The following is an 18,727-nucleotide window of genomic DNA, read 5'->3' as shown; positions in this document are numbered from 1 at the left end:
TCTCTTGATTTTCGAATAATTGAGAATTTAATGAAGTATTTAGATGATAACGACAATTTCAACAGGAGACTAAGAATGTAGATGCTGGGATGTAGCGATTTGTGTCTGCAGAAATAGTTGTGAAAATTTTGTGAAAAATATTGTGACATTAAGACTGGGGGGATCTGGGAGGATCTAGTTTTGTCAAATGCACGCCTCTTTCTCGCCTCCGAACTATTGGTGTTTTGAAATGAACATTGCGGATTTTAAGATATGCACGTTTATCTGATTTGCATATTTGTAAATGAAAACTAAAATCCCACAGGTGGATGCTGTTTTAATTTTTGTACAAGTTATTGAAAATTTAACAGTCTGGTGTTAATTTGTATTGTAATATGCACTGACATTTACTTATAGAAAGCAGTTGTTTAGCATATTTATTTACAGAATTGGTTTTCAGTGTTAGTCTTTCCTACCCGCTCCCATCCCCGCCCCCCACCTTGCTCTCCTTTTCCTGTAGAGTTGAGTTGGAGCTATTTCAGCAGATATTTAGTAGCAGTTGAAATGTTAACTGGTTGGTTTACAAAGTGTCTTTTATTCTTTGTTTTGGTAGTTTTGTTTGTTTGTATTTCACTTTATAGTAGTTGCCAGCATGGGATACTCTCCCTACATAGTCTTTTTAACAAAATGTGTCTTCCACACAGCACTAGTATGCTTGCATAGTCAGTTTAGATCTGACAATTCTGTTCAGAATTTGCTTTTATTCAGAATTTGCTTTTATTAAGTTGTTTTAGTCTATCCACATATAAGCAATCTGCAAGATCGTTTGTGAAAATTCTTTTATTCTAAAATTCTGAAGGAAAAACTCACAGTATGCATCAAATAAACTTTTTTCTTTCAAAACTAAGACATAAATATGATGAGATCTTTAACACTTTTAGAGTGCCAGTGGATAGGGATTTATTCTCCTACCAGTTGGTACCAGGAATTCTGTAGCTGTAATTGCTTAGTTATTTGACAGTTTCCTAATACGTGCTTCTGATCCAGATTGAAGTGTTTTCATGCTTTCATTTATGCTAGTGGAGGATGAGATCTCAAAGATGTAATTGTGGATTGAAGTGAGACTACTAGAACTAATGTTTTATTGAAAGGTTTTGGTTATCAGGCTTCAGAAATAATTGTTTAAAAAGAGGCCCATTTGTGTTTTTCTTTTCACAAATATTTTTGTAATATGAAGCTATGAATACATTGTGATATTTGTAAGTTTCCGGGGGAAGGAAGACATTTCCCGTTTATTAAGACTTTTTGTTGTGTCTTAATAGATTCAAACTTTGTGGCCATGTTTTCCAGTTTTTTGTTTTTTGGTCACACTTCGTGGCTTGCTTGATCATAGTTCCCTAGCCAGGAATTGAACCTGGGTCCCTAGCAGTGAAAACGCTGGGTCCTAACCACTGCACCACCAGGGAATTACCCTTATTTTCTTTTTCAGTTGAAAAAATATTAAAGCTTCTGATATTTATTTCTCTGCAAATGGAGAGAAAAATATGAGAATTACTCAATGGACTTTCATCAGTGGCACTGTTAATGCTGGTGTTTGGTAAAGGCATGATAATGTGAGTGGGAGGGTGATGCCAACTTTAAAGAATAAATTGAAAACTGAGGGGAAGCCTTCAAAGTCTCTGAGATAGGGAAGACTTTATTTACATTTTAATCATATTTCTAATTTTTCCCATATACGTTGAAGCATTTACTTATTGAAGTCTGTTCATATATTAATTGAAAGAATTTTCCCCTTCTCAGTCAAATCTACATTTTATTCTTTTGTGGTTTGTCTTTCTCTTTGTGCCAAATCTTTAGATTAAAAATTCTAATTCTCACATTATATGCAACCTAATTTTTAATTAATATATATGAGCAAATGCTTTTCTGTTGTACTGTAGATTGTGTATATTTAGACAAATAGGATTTAAAATTATTTTATATTTTTAATGCAAGCTTAAGGCATTTTATCTGTACAAAAATCATAAATGCTTCATAGTAATATTTAGATAATTTGTTGACTACTGATAGAAGTTCCTAGATAGATGATCAGAAAAATTTCTCTATCAATTAAAAAACTTCAATTTCTACTTTTTCCCACAGGGTTTTGTTTTTTTTCTGTCTAGGACCTCCCTGTAACCTAGACCTGTTTCTGAAACTCAGTGTCATTTTAGGTCATGTTTTGGTACTGTTGACTCTCTGAGAGAAGTGACTATGTCTTTACTTTGTTGCTCATCTTCCCCAAGTTGGAAGACTCAACAATAGCAGAAGTAGAATTCTTGGGATAATCACCCTATAGGTGAATCTTGTAGTACTCCATGTCTCTGGTGAAAGCTACTTTGTTTCTATGGGAAGAAACTTTTACAGTCAAGAATACAAAGGAGGGGTAAGGTTGGATCATTAGTTCTCACTACATTGTCTGTTGCAGTCCAAACCCCTTGAAGTCTTCAAAGCTTGTGTTAGGGATGGATCTAACACGGGAGAAAAGCTGTGGGACCATGCTTCCCAGCAGAAGGTCAGAGAAGGAGAGGGTCCTGATCCAGCTAACAGGTTATAGGCAGGGAAGAGGCAGTTAATATCTGGAGCCCTCAGAAAGACAAGAAAAGAGATAATTGATGACCAGTGTTTCATGTATACTAAGAAATAGCTTGTTACCCCAATTGTGGAAAACACTACTGTTGATTTTTTTTTTTTTTTTTTTTGAGGAGGGAAGACGTGTTGGAAGTGGGGTCCGGTTGGAGATAGAGGTTTGGGGGGCAGACATGATCGTTTCCTTTGATACTGGAAGGAAAAATGTAAAGTTAGGGTTAGTCATCTTGATGCAGCGTGGTGGGATAGTGTGCCTACTCCCAAGTTGCAGATAACTAGAAATAGCTAATCAACTTTTAGAACACATTCATTTTTAAGTTATTAATGTTTTTCAATTAGTGAATGTGAATTTCAGTGTATGCCTATGTATTTTTATAGTAACAGATGATGAAATTTAAAAAATTTATCTTGTTACATATTTCTTATTGAATCTCAGTTATAAATTATAAAAAAGTTGTTTTTCTCAGTTAATCAAAGCTCTGCATTTTCTAGATCTTTTTCAACTTCATTTATCACTTATCTTGGCTTTTAGTTCTTTATGTTCAGTAAGTCAAATGTGTGTATGGAATTTACCCACCTTTTCCTTTATAAATTCACATTAGGACTGAGAATGAGCTCAGGAAAAGTTAAATCAAAGATGATAATATTCACTGTTGTGTGGAGGCTGAAGAACATTTGATACATAAGTGATTTTATGTTGAACAGATTCTTGTTCACTTACGGATGCTTTACATAATTTTTTAAAATTTGTAATTTAAAGTTACTTTCTAACTTTTTTGAATCACTAAAAATAGATTCTAACCCTAATGTTTACAGTGTATATTAGAAAATAATCATACATATTTCCATTTTAAAACTACCATATTGTATCATATCATATATTTTTCTTTTGGTTCATTACCTGTTAGTTTGTCAACTGTTGTCCTTAATCTTTGGACATTTTTAAAATGTGACTTGACAAGAAGTATCTAACTGGACCAAACATTGTTTGTAATTTTTTTTTATAAGTTTTGATTCTGTACTACCATGATTTAACTTCCTTGCAAGTCATGGGACCTTACTTTGACATCACAGTAACAAACGTTGTAAACTTTATAGAGACCAGTTCTTTACCAAATGGAGTTTTTACTTCTTTAGCTGACATCATTCATTCTAGTAGCATTTGACTACTAACAAAATTTCAACTAATGTTTAGTGTATAAATGTGATATGATTGGTTCCTTTTCTTTTTCTTAGGCGTTTCTTGCCCATCTAGATTATTCTAGGTCTAGAATTTAAGATTATTTTCTAACATTTATCATAGTGCTTTTATCTGATATTTTCATTTCCAGTTGAATCACCTGATTGTATGTTTTAGTTTCTAATGTTTTATTTGCTTTTGTAAAATATTTTCATAATTTCTTTTCTTGTTACTAATAATGGTAAAATAGCCTGTTTATTTCTTTTAGCACCTTTGGCTTTTATGTCAGTGCAGTATAGATTATCAAAACATCTTCACTGTTTCTAGTTGTTCATTCAGCCTGTCCTATTTTGAAAGAAAGTCATTTTATCAAAATTGAGGGTTTTTTCTGTTTTTTGTAATACTGCAAAAGAATATTCCTGATTATACTGTTCATCTTTGGCTTGTGTAAAACAAAGAAAATACTTACAAATTTCTCCCAGGCTGATTTTTGGAATGTACCTGATGTTATCACTTAAGTTGTATAAAACACAATTTCTACTCTAAAATTGAAAGAAATTTTTGGCATAGCTTTCTTTTCCAGTAGACCAGTTGATGGAGAATGATAGCACACTTTTTCTTTAAAAGATAATTACTAAATTTTGAAACAGCTTTTATAAGGAACTTAGAAACTTTTTCATAGTGTGTTCTGAAATTGAATGTACTGTGGAAACTGTGTGAGTGGAATATTATTCATTCTGTAGAAGAGGTAAAATTCTAGCTCCAAAGAATCAAAGTCCTAATAAATTCATTAACAAGGTGTGTCTTAGAAGATAGTTTCTTCTGTTCCTCTGTTTACTTGTGACCTCTTCTATGTCTTTTTTCCTTCTGAGAAAAATCCCTTGTAATTTTATAGTGTTATTTACCATCTTATTTACTTGTAAGTTATTGGCTCAGATATTTAAAACTAAACAATTTTACAGTTTGCCTCTCTCTTTTTTGGTTAAAGTAGTACAAAATGTCAAAAATTAGAAGGAAGGTCACTGTGGAAAATACCAAGACCATATCTGATAGCACATCCCGAAGACCCAGTGTATTTGAAAGGCTTGGACCCAGCACTGGCAGTACAGCAGAGGTGAGTTGTCACTAGCATAGTCACAGGGGTTCTCTTGAATTACTGTTCTTCAGATCCTTATTTATATCACAAAAGTGAATAGGATGTTGTAGGAATATTGGTTAAATGTGTTTCATAGCAAAGGAGTGAGATGGGCATTAGGGTTTATAGGCCTCTTTTTCCTGATGTTTTCATTATTTGGGGAGTAATGTATCTCAGGTTAGCTGGATTTTTGATAGCATTTATTTTAATTTTGTCCCACTAGCATTTTTTTTCCAGAAATAAATATGACTAAATATGAAATTCACATAGTAATATCTGTCTCTTAGACACAGTGCCGTAACTGGCTGAAGACTGGCAACTGCCTCTATGGAAACACATGTAGATTCGTACATGGCCCTTCACCCCGTGGTAAAGGTTATAGCAGCAATTATAGAAGGTAAATTGAGAACTTTGAATTGTTCCTATGCTATTAGAAGATGGCTGTTGTAATTTTTTTTTTTTTGGCTTTTGTAATTTATCTAATATAAAATTTGAAATACTGCTATATATTTGGTCAGGTTTTCTATTTTGGTGGTAGTCTTATCAGTAGTCAAGATTGACAAGATTATTTTACTTGTTAATTTCAAGATTAATAAAAATGTTTGCTTTAAAATTTATTTGCTTAAAAATTTGTTTTTGTAATATGTGTATGGCTTATTTTCATGCCCTGCTCCCCAGTTATATATGTTAAAATGCTGTTTAAGATGGCAGAATTTCATGGATTTGTTTTTAGTGAGGAGAGACTACTTTCAACTCTTGAAATAGTAAAATTTAAATAGAATATAATTTTTAGCTTTTTAAGATGTTCAAAATTCAAAACTTCATTGCAAAAAATAATATAATGCAAGCTTCATAGGTTAAAATACATTTGCCAAATCTCTTATCACAATATACTGAGGTAGATGAAAGTATGTATTTATATGTGGATAAGTATACTACCTATTTAGAATGTCATTTTGCCTTTAATAAAGGCATGGCTAAATTAGACCTTCCTAATAAAAAATCTTTTATTTTTCTTTCGGCTCCCTCATGATGATTTTGTTACGGTGTTTAAAGATGTCACATACATAAAGATTGTCACAAGAGTTTAAACTTGATTGGTAAACAACTAATTTACCTAGTCTTAAAATTGGATGTGCTGATTGCTTTGGTTTCAGCATCAGTATAAAAACTGCACATTAACCTTTGGAGGTGTGTTTTTTAATTGGGTGAATTTTTGTGTATGTGTACTGAGTTTGAAGTTTAATACAATTTAAAATTCACCATAACATTAGCTGATTTTCTGTTCCCTTAAATGTACATTTTAGTTTACTTGTGATGCTGAATACTCTGTTTTATTTGTATTTAGATTATCATCTGTCCTTTCTGTCAATGTGGGAAAATTAATCTTTATAAGTTTAATATGTATAAGTAAATACATACCTGGGGAAACTGTTACAGTAATTTTAATGTCTTGCTTATATTACTGTATTTTTAGTACATGCTTTATTTCATCTTTGACTTTTATTATCAACTTACTCAGAATTTTTATACAAGTGGTTGTAAGGAAAATGGGCACAGAAATTTGTCGAAAATGGAAAAAAGTAGTGTCATTACTAGATATAGAATAAAGGATTTCTGTTATAATTTTGCTATTTTGTGCATTTTTCCCCTGATAACTTTCTTTGTATTTGTGTATTTTCCCTTTTTTGTAAGGAAGGAAGAAAAATATAGTTCATAATGTGATTCAAAGATGAAAAGAAAAGCATTGTGTTTCAGAAATACTTGTTTAGTCACAAATGATTTAAGTCACTGAGCATTTACTATATGTGGAGAATTCTGTTAGGTACTATTTAGGATAGAAACAAGTTATCATAAACTGTCTTATTATATAAAGGAAACTAGGGTACATAAAATTGACATGTGCATCATAATTATAATTTAAAGCAGTTAAGTGCTGGTTCTTAATAAGAAATTCCATTTACCAGTTCAGCTTTAACTGTTAAAACATTTAATATAGATCTATATAATGTGCATGTAAATGTAAATGTTAGGAGATCCCTTAAAAAGAATTGACTAAAATTATTTTTTCACTAACCATGTGATTTGTATTAGTGATTGATAAAGGAGTTGATTGATCAACTATTACTTGAAATAGATGTGAATATTTATGTAATTTGTTTATATCTTTTAAAAATATTATATACAGTATTCTTTGGTGGCTAAAGAGGGCCATAGCATTTCTTAATAATTCTTGCCCTCTTTTACTGGTGCTCTAGGAATATTTTTTAAGGCAGTATGTTTTCTGTCTCTACTTTTGTTTTTCTTCTTAGTGATGGTGTGAAAATGATTGAACAGCCATTTATCAAATGGCTAGTATAAATTATGAAGCTTTACCAGTATTGAATATTAATATGTGTATTTTCCCTAAATAAAACCAGTCCATAGCAAAGTATAAAAAGTATAAAATTCAAATCTTACTTTGAATTTTTCAACTGCTTTTTATTCTGAAATAATTTCAAATTTAAGAACAATTAAGAATAACATTAATTAACATTAACATTAAATAACATTTAAAATATAGGAATATTTGCTTTGATTCTTGAGATGCATAAAATATTTTCATAGTTGATGTTGCATCCAGCCACATACATGTGTAAATAATATTGTTGTTTCTAGATTAATTTTGCTGTTTGCTTTCAAATATAACTAGTATATTTGTGTGATTAATAGGAAAACAAACTGTTAATGACAACTTCCTTTCTCTCAGCTCATGTATAGTTCCTTATTACTATCACCAGCACCTGCCACCCCATGGAATTTTAATGTATGCATTTTGATTGGTATTGGGAGAAAACTTGTAAGTGATGCTCATATTTTTTATATATTAATGTTTAAGCTGAAATTTACTTTTCTGAACTTTAGTAGTCATGGATAGTAGAAAAATTAGAGTTTTGTAGGGTTGTTTCTATAAATATATTCTTATGAAATGTTATATAAATACAGATTTTTGTTATTTTGTTTTTTTGTTTTGTTTTTGTTTTTTTGGTTTAAAGGTCACCAGAAAGACCTACAGGGGATCTTAGAGAAAGAATGAAGAACAAGCGCCAAGATGTGGACTCTGAGTCCCAGAAACGAAATACAGAGGAGTCATCCTCACCTGTTAGGGTAGGAATGAATTTCCTGAAACAAAGTTAAATTTTAGCAGTGATTTATTATATATGTTCTATTTTAAATATTAGCTTATGTGCTAAATATATGGTAAGTGTGTAATATTACATTATAATGTTCTATATGGATAATGTAGTTTAGAGGAAAAAAGTCCTCTGGGAAAATTCATAATTTCACCATTTTAGTTCTTGGTTAAGATGATGGGAACTGGTTGGCAGAGCGCCAGCTGCACTTCATAGGATTTCTGTACCTTGGTGGACATCATGAATATCTAAATGTATTCTTAAGTTTTCAGAATGTAGCCAGCCATCAATTCCGGCCTACTTCCAAGAAAGACTGAAAAGGCTTGCAGTAAAACACTTTTAAATTAAAACAATGAAGGCAAGGCATGGTGGTGGCAGAAACTGAACTATGATCACAGAATTTAGTGTGAATTTCCTGCCAGTGAAATGAAAAGAGAGCACAGTTTATGATGTAGTTTATTGATTAAAAGAAAATACAGATGTTTGTCAGGAATGGAAATTTCCCAGAAGTAAATATTTTTAAAAGAAATATATCATGCTCTTGTGTGTGCATTTGAAACAAATTTATAGAGATACAGTTCACCCATTTAAAGTGTACACTTGGGTAGTTTTTCATAAATTCATAAGAGTCCTATATCCATTACCACAGTCAGTTTTAGAACAGTTTCATCACCCCAGAAAGAAAACCCCGTACCCTTTAGTGATCATTTCCCTGGCCCCTCAACTGACCACCAGCCTTAGGCAACCACTGTTCCAGTTAGACTGTCACATAGATGTGCCTGTTCTGGTTATTTCATATAGAGTCATACTGTATGTGGGGTTTTTGGTAACTGGCTTCTTTGACTTAGCATAGTGTTTTCAAGGTTCATGTCAGCTTATGGGATGTAGCAGTATTTCATTCTTTGTTTTTGCCAAACAACATTCCATTGTATTGATACATCACGTTCTGTGTATCCATTCATTCAGTTCAGTTCAGTTCAGTTGCTCAGTCGTGTCCGACTCTTTGCGACCCCATGAATGGCAGCATGCCAGGCCTCCCTGTCCATCACCAACTCCTGGAGTTCACTCAGACTCACATCCATCGAGTCAGTGATGCCATCCAGCCATCTCATCCTCTGTCGTCCCCTTCTCCTCCTGCTGCCAGTCCCTCCCAGCATCAGAGTCTTTTCCAATGAGTCAACTCTTCGCATCAGGTGGTCAAAGTACTGGAGTTTCAGCTTTAGAATCGTTCCTTCCAAAGAAATCCCAGGACTGATCTCCTTCAGAATGGACTGGTTGGATCTCCTTGAGGTCCAAGGGACTCTCAAGAGTCTTCTCCAACACCACAGTTCAAAAGCATCAGTTCTTTGGCGCTCAGCCTTCTTCACAGTCCAACTCTCACATCCATACATGACCACTGGAAAAACCACAGCCTTGACTAGACGGACCTTTGTTGGCAAAGTAATGTCTTTGCTTTTCAGTATGCTATCTAGGTTGGTCATAACTTTCCTTCCAAGGAGTAAGCATCTTTTAATTTCATGGCTGCAGTCACCATCTGCAGTGATTTTGGAGCCTAAAAATATAAAGTCTGACCCTGTTTTCACTGTTTCCCCATCTATTTCCCATGAAGTGATGGGACTAGATGCCATGATCTTCGTTTTCTGAATGTTGAGCTTTAAGCCAACTTTTTTACTCTCCACTTTCACTTTCATCAAGAGGCTTTTTAGTTCCTCTTCACTTTCTGCCATAAGGGTGGTGTCATCTGCATATCTGAGGTTATTGATATTTCTCCTGGCAATCTTGATTCCAGCTTGTGCTTCTTCCCGCCCAGCGTTTCTCATGATGTACTCTGCATATAAGTTAAAAAAACAGGGTGACAATATACAGCCTTGACGTACTCCTTTTCCTATTTGGAACCAGTCTGTTGTTTCATGTCCAGTTCTAACTGTTGCTTCTGACCTGCATACAGATTTCTCAAGAGGCAGGTCAGGTGGTCTGGTATTCCATCTCTTTCAGAATTTTCCACAGTTTATTGTGATCCACACAGTCAAAGGCTTTGGCATAGTCAATAAAGCAGAAATAGATGTTTTTCTGGAACGCTCTTGCTTTTTTGATGATCCAGCAGATGTTGGCAATTTGATCTCTGGTTCCTCTGCCTTTTCTAAAACCAGCTTGAACATCAGGAAGTTCACCATTCAAGTATTGCTGAAGCCTGGCTTGGAGAGTTTTGAGCATTATTTTACTAGCGTGTGAGATGAGTGCATGTGAGGTTGGTGAATATTTGGGTTATTTCTGCATTTTGGCTGTTACGAATAACGCTGTTATGAACATTGGTATACAGGTTTTTGCGTGGCCATGTGTTTTCATTTCTCTTGAGTTTATGTGTGGGAGTGAGATTGCTGAGTCATATGGTAACTGTATTTAATCTTTCAAGGAATTGCTGGGATGTTTTCCAAAGCAGCTGCACTATTTAAAATCCTTAGAGTAGTGTGTGAGATTTCTAATACTCCACATCCTTGCCAACATTTGTTATCCTACTTTTTGATATAGCTGTTTTATTGGTAATGTCATGTGGTTTTGACTTACTTTTCTCTGATTGCTAGTGATGTTGAGTATCTTCTTGTGTGCTTATTGGCCATTTGTTTATCTTCTTTGGAGAAATGTTCAGATCCTGGGTCCATTTTTAGATTGGGTTATCTTTTTATTGTTGATTTGTAAGAATTCTTTATGTATTTTGGATCCAAGTCCCTTATATATACAGTTGGCAGAAATATTCTTCTATGGATTGTGTTTTCATGTTCTTGATGGTGTCCTTTAAAACACAAATGTTTTTAATTTGATGAAATCCAATTTATATTTTTGTTGTTACTTCTGCTTTTGGTGTCATATTTAAGAAACTGTTGTCTGATTCAAGATCAGAAAGATTTATGCTTGTTTTCTTCAAAGAATCTTAGAGCTTTAGTTCTTGCATTTAAATCTTTGACCCATTTTGAGTTAATTTTTAATGGGTTGACCAAAAAGTTCGTTCAGGTTTTTCCAGAGGTGTTATGGAAAAACACAAGCTTACTTTTTGGCCAGTCCTTTTTTTATGGTGTGAGAGAAGGGCTCAACCTCATTCTTTTGCATGTGGATATCTGGTTGTCTCATTATAGCCTTTTTATGAAAGTTACTGAATTGTTTGAGCAACAACCTCTTTGATAGTTTTAGAAATATAGAAGCTTTCTTATGGCTGTTTTGATCCTGAAAAAAAAAGCTGTGTCACAATTTTATATTGTAGCTTGTAAAGACTTATCTTTGGGGACTTGAATACTGTCTTAAGTATGTAGTTTTCTAATGTCTGATGTGATATGTTAAGCCCTTTTAGAAATCTCACATGGTAGTTCTCGGCTGGTGATATGTATCAGAATTCTTTTGGAGGAGAGATGGTCTCTTTCAAAACACACATGCAGATACTCTACCCTTTTTTTTTTTTTTTTTTTTTGATACTCTACCCTTAATCTACTGAATCAGAATTTCTGGGTAGGAGCTGAGCAAGCATGTGTATTACATATTTAAGGGACTTGGATCCAAAATATATAAAGAATAATGAAATGTGTCAGGATAATGAGTGGACACCGTGGTTTGCTGGTAAATGTTTGACAACCACTCAGAAAAAAAAATTGTAGGATTTACCAGTTTCTTTGGCGTACATACTCCCATCATGGTTAGTTTCAAGCTACTAAAATGGTATCACTGAGTACAGAGTTGGAAAGTGTGGGAATACACACACACACACAAAACCACAAAAGAAACTATAGTAAAATATTTAGAAAGTGAGTTTTGAGTAATTATTGCCTTTGTTTTTAATATTACTTAATTGTTAGTTTATATGATTTAATTTTTAATTACAGCTTGTGCGTTTTCTAAAAATTTAACAGTTGCCTCTTATGAATCAGTGTGAGCTGGCTCTAGCATACCATTAGCTGGATTGTACTTAATGTAAAAGGCAGACATCTAGAATTCATATTCTGAACACATTACTTTAGGAATTATTATTTAATGCTACTGTCATTTTTCTTATCTGTAAAACGGAGGTGATATCCATATTATTGTGTTACTGTGAAGAAAATATATGTAAATCAAGTAACATGACTGACTATGATGACAGCTTAATAAATGGTATGTTCTTGTATAAGAATAGCTCTTTAGGTTTTTCTCTCTATTATAGTTTGAGGCTGTTAATAGAAGATGAATATAGACATTGAAGATTTAGGTTTTTAACAGATACCTAAATGTAAGTAGTTATTGATCATAAAAGTTTATATGTTCATATCATTTTAGTAGACAGCAAAGTTGCTATTTTGTTAAGAAATTCAAAGCCTGATTCTCCCTTTTCCTTGATGAGAAAGCCCTCAAAGACACTGAGCTTCATGTACACCTAAGGGATAAAGTCTCAAGATTGACAAGTAGTCAGGTTTTAGGGAATTCATTATTCAAATTTAGAGAAAACTGTTAATAAGTTAGGATGCCAGGTATTAATTATATTGAGTTACATATCTGGCATGAAAACAGGTGTTGATCATTTCTGTGATACATTCCCTATTGTAACATGTATGACTCTTGATCTTCACGTGATGCATTTCTGTGGGCAAATCAGATGTAGTTTAGGTGGGGGCAACTATAGCAGATAACGTAGCGTAACTAAGATAGCATGTGTGTGGTTTTCCACAAACTGTGAGTCCACTGTTTCTCTGTCACTGGTCTCAACTCCAATGTGTCTGAATTAGGAGGTTGACACACCCTGATTTTGTGGAGAGACAAATTCATAGACTCTAATTCTATAGAGTGTGGTAGTGTTAGAAAGATGAGCAAAGCTCACAATGGAGGGGAAAAAATAACTGCCTGGGGAAGCAGAGTACACTTCAGAGAGAAGTGACATTTGCAATGGGTATTGAAGAATAGATGGAGGGGAGAGGTGAAAGTCTAGGAAGAGGAAGAAAACCAACACGTTATAACAATATGGGGTTTTAGAGGACTGGTGTGTTTGAGAACCTGTGAAACTGAATTGCATGCGTATGTGAGATGAGGGCTGACGAGATCTATCTTGTTTACCAATTCTCCTCCATACCCTGGAACTAGTAAGGTCACTTATTGAATGAATGAAAAGTCATTCTAATGTGTAGCCAGTGTTGAGAACTCCTGATGACCTAAAGTGTAGCTAGTCTAAATTGAGATATGCTGTTAAGTATAAAAAACATACTGAATTTCAAAGACTTAGTATGAAAAGAAAGTCAAATATCTTGTTAATAACTTTTATGTTGGTTGTGTGTTGGCAGTATTTTGGACGTATTGGCTGGTCTGGGTGATCTAAACCAAATTTGATATAATGGAACTGAATTTAACATGGTGAGAGGCTTATACGAGATAGAGCAGGTAGGATTTGATGACTAACAGAATGAGTGGAAGGAAGCTGTTAAGTGTAACTACAGGCTTTCCATGCCATTAACCAAGATGGAAATGAGAGAAAATTGCTTTCTGGCTCTTTTGTACACTCTGCTCATAGCATCATGGACAACTATTTTTTGACACTGTTTTCTGTATTTGCGCAGACACTGTTATGTGATTTTAGAACATTTATGAAATAATATGTGTATTCTTACGGTGCTGGAAACTTTCACCCAATCTGTACAGCTTTCCAGATGCCGTAGTTGAATTGTGTTTTCTCTAACAGAGGTTTGTTATTTTATGTAATTCGAAAACAAAGATAAATAGCTTTGAAAGCCAAATTCTGTTGTAGAGTCAGGAGGAATATTTAAGCATTTGTTGATGATTAAGGCATGCATTGAGAACTGATTTCTAACGTGAAGTTTTCTATCTCTGGGATCTGTACCTCCCAGAATGTATACAGAATCATTAGTTTTGCTTCATAGTCCCCCACACAGTTCATTCCTGTTCCCCATTGCCATCCCCTCATCACCTAAAAAAATTTCCTTCTTGTTTTTCTGCATCTTGGTGCATCTGCCTAGATGAAAAAGAAGTCGCACTGACTAAGGAAGAGCACAAGACTAGATCTGTTACAAAAAGCTGACTCATGTAGTGGAGGACTTTAAGTCACAAAGGGTAATTAAAGTTTTATATCTATTCTTAAGTAAGTGTCTTGGCCTTGCTTTTCATCTTTAGAATAAAGATACCTGCACCAATATGTCACAAGTTATAGTGAGAACATAACTATAACTGCATATATGTGAAAGTTCTTTGGAATTTACATACATGTGAAAATTCTCTGGAAAGAATAAAGCACAGTAAATGTAAAACAGGAAGAGTAGAGAGTCATCAAATTAAAACTTTGAGAAGTGAATCTATAGGATTAAGTAGAATGGGTGAGTAGTCTTATTTATTTCAAAGGAAAAGGTTTAGAAGAGAAGGATAAGGGTATAAGTGGAAATACAGTATAAACCACCTGGAGCCTCTTGATGAAAGTGAAAGAGGAGAGTGAAAAAGTTGGCTTAAAACTCAACATTCAAAAAACTTTAAAATCATGGCATCTGGTCCCATCACTTCATGGCAAATAGATGGGGAAACAATGAAGCAGTGAGAGACTTTATTTAGGGGGGGGGGCTCCAGAATCACTGCAGATGGTGATTGCAGCCATGAAATAGACTCTTGCCCCTTGGAAGGAAAGTTAGGACCAACCTAGACAGCATATTAAAAAGCAGAGACATTACTTTGCCGACAAAGGTCTGTCTAGTCAAGGCTATGGTTTTTCCAGTGATCATGTATAGATGTGAGAGTTGGACTATAAAGAAAGCTGAGCGCCAAAGAACTGATGCTTTTGAACTGTGGTGTTGGAGAAGACTCTTGAGAGTCCCTTGGACTGCAAGGAGATCCAACCAGTCCATCCTAAAGGAAATTGGTCCTGAATATTCATTGGAAGAATTGATGCTGAAGCTGAAGCTCCAATACTTTGGCCACCTGATGCAAAGAACTGATTCATTTGAAAAGACCCTGATGCTGGGAAAGACTGAAGGCAGGAGGAGAAGGGGATGACAGAGGATGAGATGGTTGGATGACATCACGGACTCAATGGACATGAGTTGGAGCAAGCTCCAGGAATTGCTGATGGACAGGGAGGCCTGGCTGCAGTCCATGGGGTCACAAAGAGTCAGACAATACTGAGCAACTGAACCGAAGACTTTGATAATGTATAGTACAGGAATGATTATGGTAATTTTTAAGTGTAGATAAAAACGTTTATTTTATATAAAAAATTAGTATGTTTTTTAGTCTTGCATGATCTGCAAATACTTCTTTGATAGCATTAAAAGGAGTTCCAGTTAGCAAACCTTGGTGTAAAACAACCATTTGTTTTGTTCATGTATTCTGTCAGGAAATCAGAAAGGATACAGTAAGCATGACTTACCTCTTCCTTTATGTCTGTAACCTCAGTAAAGTACTAGAATGCTGGAGGTGGGAGTCATTTGGAAGTTTCTGTACCCACATGTCTGGTTGTGGATGCTGGTAGTCAGCTGGTGTCTTTAGTTTCCATGTGGGCCTATTTGTATTGGTAGCACAGGGTTTTTCGCTGATGGCTGCTGCTACTACTGCTGCTAAGTCACTTCAGTCTTGTCCGACTCTGTGCGACCCCAGAGACGGCAGCCCACCAGGCTCCCCCGTCCCTGGGATTCTCCAGGCAAGAGCACTGGAGTGGGTTTTCATTTCCTTCTCCAGTGCATGAAAGTGAAAAGTGAAAGTGAAGTCACTCAGTCGTGTCTGACCCTCAGCGACCCCATGGACTGCAGCCTTCCAGGCTCCTCATCCATGGGATTTTCCAGGCAAGAGTACTGGAGTGGGGTGCCATTGCCCTCTCTGATGGCTAGGAGAGAGCAAAAATCTGGGTGCTAGGTGTGCTTGTTCCTGCTGGATTGGTCTTCCTTTTAGGCCCTCTCAGCTGACAGAGCAAAGAAATACATGTGTGTATACTAACTGATTTATATCCATATATCTATAAATATTACTAGTAAGAGTCTTTATCTGTATTGAGTTAAACATGAGTTCTTATTGATGTCTCTGACTTAATCTAAGACTGCTCAGATCAGAGATCAGATCAGATCAGTCGCTCAGTCATGTCAGACTCTTTGCTACCCCATGAATTGCAGCACGCCAGGCCTCCCTGTCCATCACCAACTCCCAGAGTTCACTCAGACTCATGTCCATCGAGTCAGCGATGCCATCCAGCCATCTCATCCTCTGTCGTCCCCTTCTCCTCCTGCCCCCAATCCCTCCCAGCATCCCAGTCTTTTCCAATGAGTCAACTCTTCTCATGAGGTGGCCAAAGTACTGGAGTTTCAGCTTTAGCATCATTCCCTCCAAAGAAATCCCAGGGCTGATCTCCTTCAGAATGGACTGGTTGGATCTCCTTGCAGTCCAAGGGACTCTCAAGAGTCTTCTCCAACACCACAGTTCAAAAGCATCAATTCTTCGGCGCTCAGCCTTCTTCACAGTCCAAAAGACTGCTACTATTCTTTTATTCTTTTTTTTTTTTTTGCTCAAATGTTCCTTCCTTAGCTTGTGGGAGGTCTTGGTATTAGATCCTGAGCTCTTAAAAAGTTTGCTGTGAATAATTTGCAAAGAATAAAATGTATTTATTTAAAGTGTACCATTTGAGTCTTGACAAATGTACACAGCTGTATAACCACCACCACAGTCAAGATATGAGCATTTCCATCAACTCCAGAACCTATCTTCATGTCCTTTTAGAGTCAGTTTCCTCCCAAACCAGGCTCCTGACAACCTCTGGTCTCTCATTATATGGAGTCAGATGTTATATATTCTTGTATCTTGGTTCCTTTAGCATAATACTTTCGAAATGCAGCCATGTTGTAGTTTGTGTCAACAGTTTATTCCTTTTATTGTGGACTGGTGTCCTATTATACGGATGTAATGGGACAAATGGATAAACAGAATTTGTTTATCCATTCCCCAGTTGATGGATACTTAAGAGTTGTTTTCTAGTTTTTGGCTATTATGAATAAAGCTTCTATTAACATTTGTGTACAGGTCTTTGTGTGGATGTATGTTTTCTGTGGGTAAATACCTAAAAGTGGAATTGCTGAGTCTTACGTCATGTGTACTTTTAGCTTTATAAGAAACTGCCAGATAGTTTTCCCTAATGGTTATTTCATTTTACATCTCAGCCCGTAGTGTATGGGAGTTTCAGTTGCTCTACATTTTGGCCAACACTTGACATTGTTCTGCTAGGTATCTAGTGGTTTTAATCTGCATTTCTCTGTGTTTAGTGATGTTGAGCATCTTTTCATGTGTTTATTGCCTTTTTTTTGGTGAAGTGTCTGTTTCCATCTTTTGCTTATAAGTTGTGCTGTTTGTCTTATACAGATTTATGGTTCTTATATGTTTTGAATAACACCAGTCATATGGAAGATATATGTACTGCAAATATATTTTCCTGGTACGTGTGTGTGTATGTGCACTCAGTTGTGTCTGACTCTCTGCCTGACTCCACCGCTAGGCTCCTCTGTCCATGGAATTTTCCAGACAAGAATACTGGAGCAGGTTGCTGTATCTTTCTCCAGGGGATCTTCCTTACTCAGGGGTGGAACTCACGTCTCTTGTGTCTTCTGCATTAGCAGGCGGGTTCTTTCCCAGCTGAGCAACCAAGGGAGCTGTTTCCCAGTATTGTGACTTGGTTTTTCATTTCCTTGGTCGTGTCTTTTAAGATATCTTTTAATTTTGATGAAGTCCAATTATTAATATATCCTGCCGTATATTGACACAGCTTCAGTAGTCCTTGATAGTTTCTTTGTTTCTGTTAAGATGTTTGCAGCTCATTTTGTGTATTTTATACCCTCTGTTCAGTCAGCCATTTTCCCCTATAGTCCAGGTTCTTTTATTGGGGGATGGTATTTCAGGACCACTACTTGGAAACCACTAACTTAGTCATTTTTTAGGACTTTTCATTGCATTTCAACTGGGAAGTACAAAAGTACAAGTACTTTTTAAAAGTACTCTTTAAAAACTTGCAAACAAGCACAAATTCAAATAATTCAAATTTAGAATTGAAAGGCTTTTACCTAATTCTTTGATTTTATAGTTGTATCACTTTTGTGCTAAAGATTTTAGTCCCTGCTGACATTCATTTGCATTATCTTACTTTTTAATAGTTACAGAATAATTAACAATAGTGTTACTAATAATACGATTACTTAGAACAGTTTAAGATCTTTGTAGTTCTTAGACTATAACCCATGAGGGAAATAGCTGTGAAATTGATGTTAGGGATGCTGTGCTTAGTCACTCAGTAGTGTCTGACTCTTTGTGACCCCATGGACTGTAGCCTGATAAGGCTCCTCTGTCCATGGGAATTTTTCTGGCAAGAATACTGGAGTGGGTTGCCATGCCCTCCTCCAGGGGATCTTCCCAACCCAGGTATCCAACCCAGGTCTTTCGCATTGCAGGCAGATTCTTTACCATCTGAATCACCAGGAAAGCCTAAGAATACTGGTGTGGGTAGCCTATCCCTTCTCCAGGGGATCTTCCTGCCCCATGAATTTGTTAGGGATAGATAGTCAGATTATTGTATTTTTAAAAAATTAATTTTCATTAACTTACAGTGTGTTTCTGCTGTACAGCAAAGTGCAAATTATTGTATTTTAAGTC

The 18,727-nt window shown here is 35.4% G+C and overlaps 1 protein-coding gene across 10 annotated transcripts in view; it reads left to right on the top strand.

Annotated features, from left to right (window-relative positions):
• Positions 1-18,727, top strand: part of ZC3H13 (zinc finger CCCH-type containing 13) — a 103,788-nt gene that overhangs the window by 1,284 nt on the left and 83,777 nt on the right. For 6 of the 10 annotated variants that reach the window (XR_011569680.1, XM_070800058.1, XM_070800056.1 and 3 more), the window contains exons 2-4: positions 4,776-4,901; positions 5,210-5,319; positions 7,958-8,069. Coding sequence is in view for 6 of the 10 variants with exons in the window: in XM_070800058.1 (XP_070656159.1) it covers positions 4,785-4,901; positions 5,210-5,319; positions 7,958-8,069 (339 nt within the window). In the remaining 4 variants the exon portion in view is untranslated. Of the gene's footprint in view, positions 1-4,775; positions 4,902-5,209; positions 5,320-7,957; positions 8,070-8,120; positions 14,174-18,727 lie in introns of those variants that run through there. The other 4 variants (XM_070800057.1, XM_070800062.1, XM_070800061.1 and 1 more) reach the window with 4 other exon arrangements.

Source organism: Bos indicus, chromosome 12, assembly GCF_029378745.1.
Source record: "Bos indicus isolate NIAB-ARS_2022 breed Sahiwal x Tharparkar chromosome 12, NIAB-ARS_B.indTharparkar_mat_pri_1.0, whole genome shotgun sequence".
Classification (NCBI taxonomy): Eukaryota; Metazoa; Chordata; class Mammalia; order Artiodactyla; family Bovidae; genus Bos; species Bos indicus.
The sequence above is the reverse complement of the archived record's forward strand: the minus strand, read 5'-3'. Positions and strand labels throughout refer to the sequence as shown.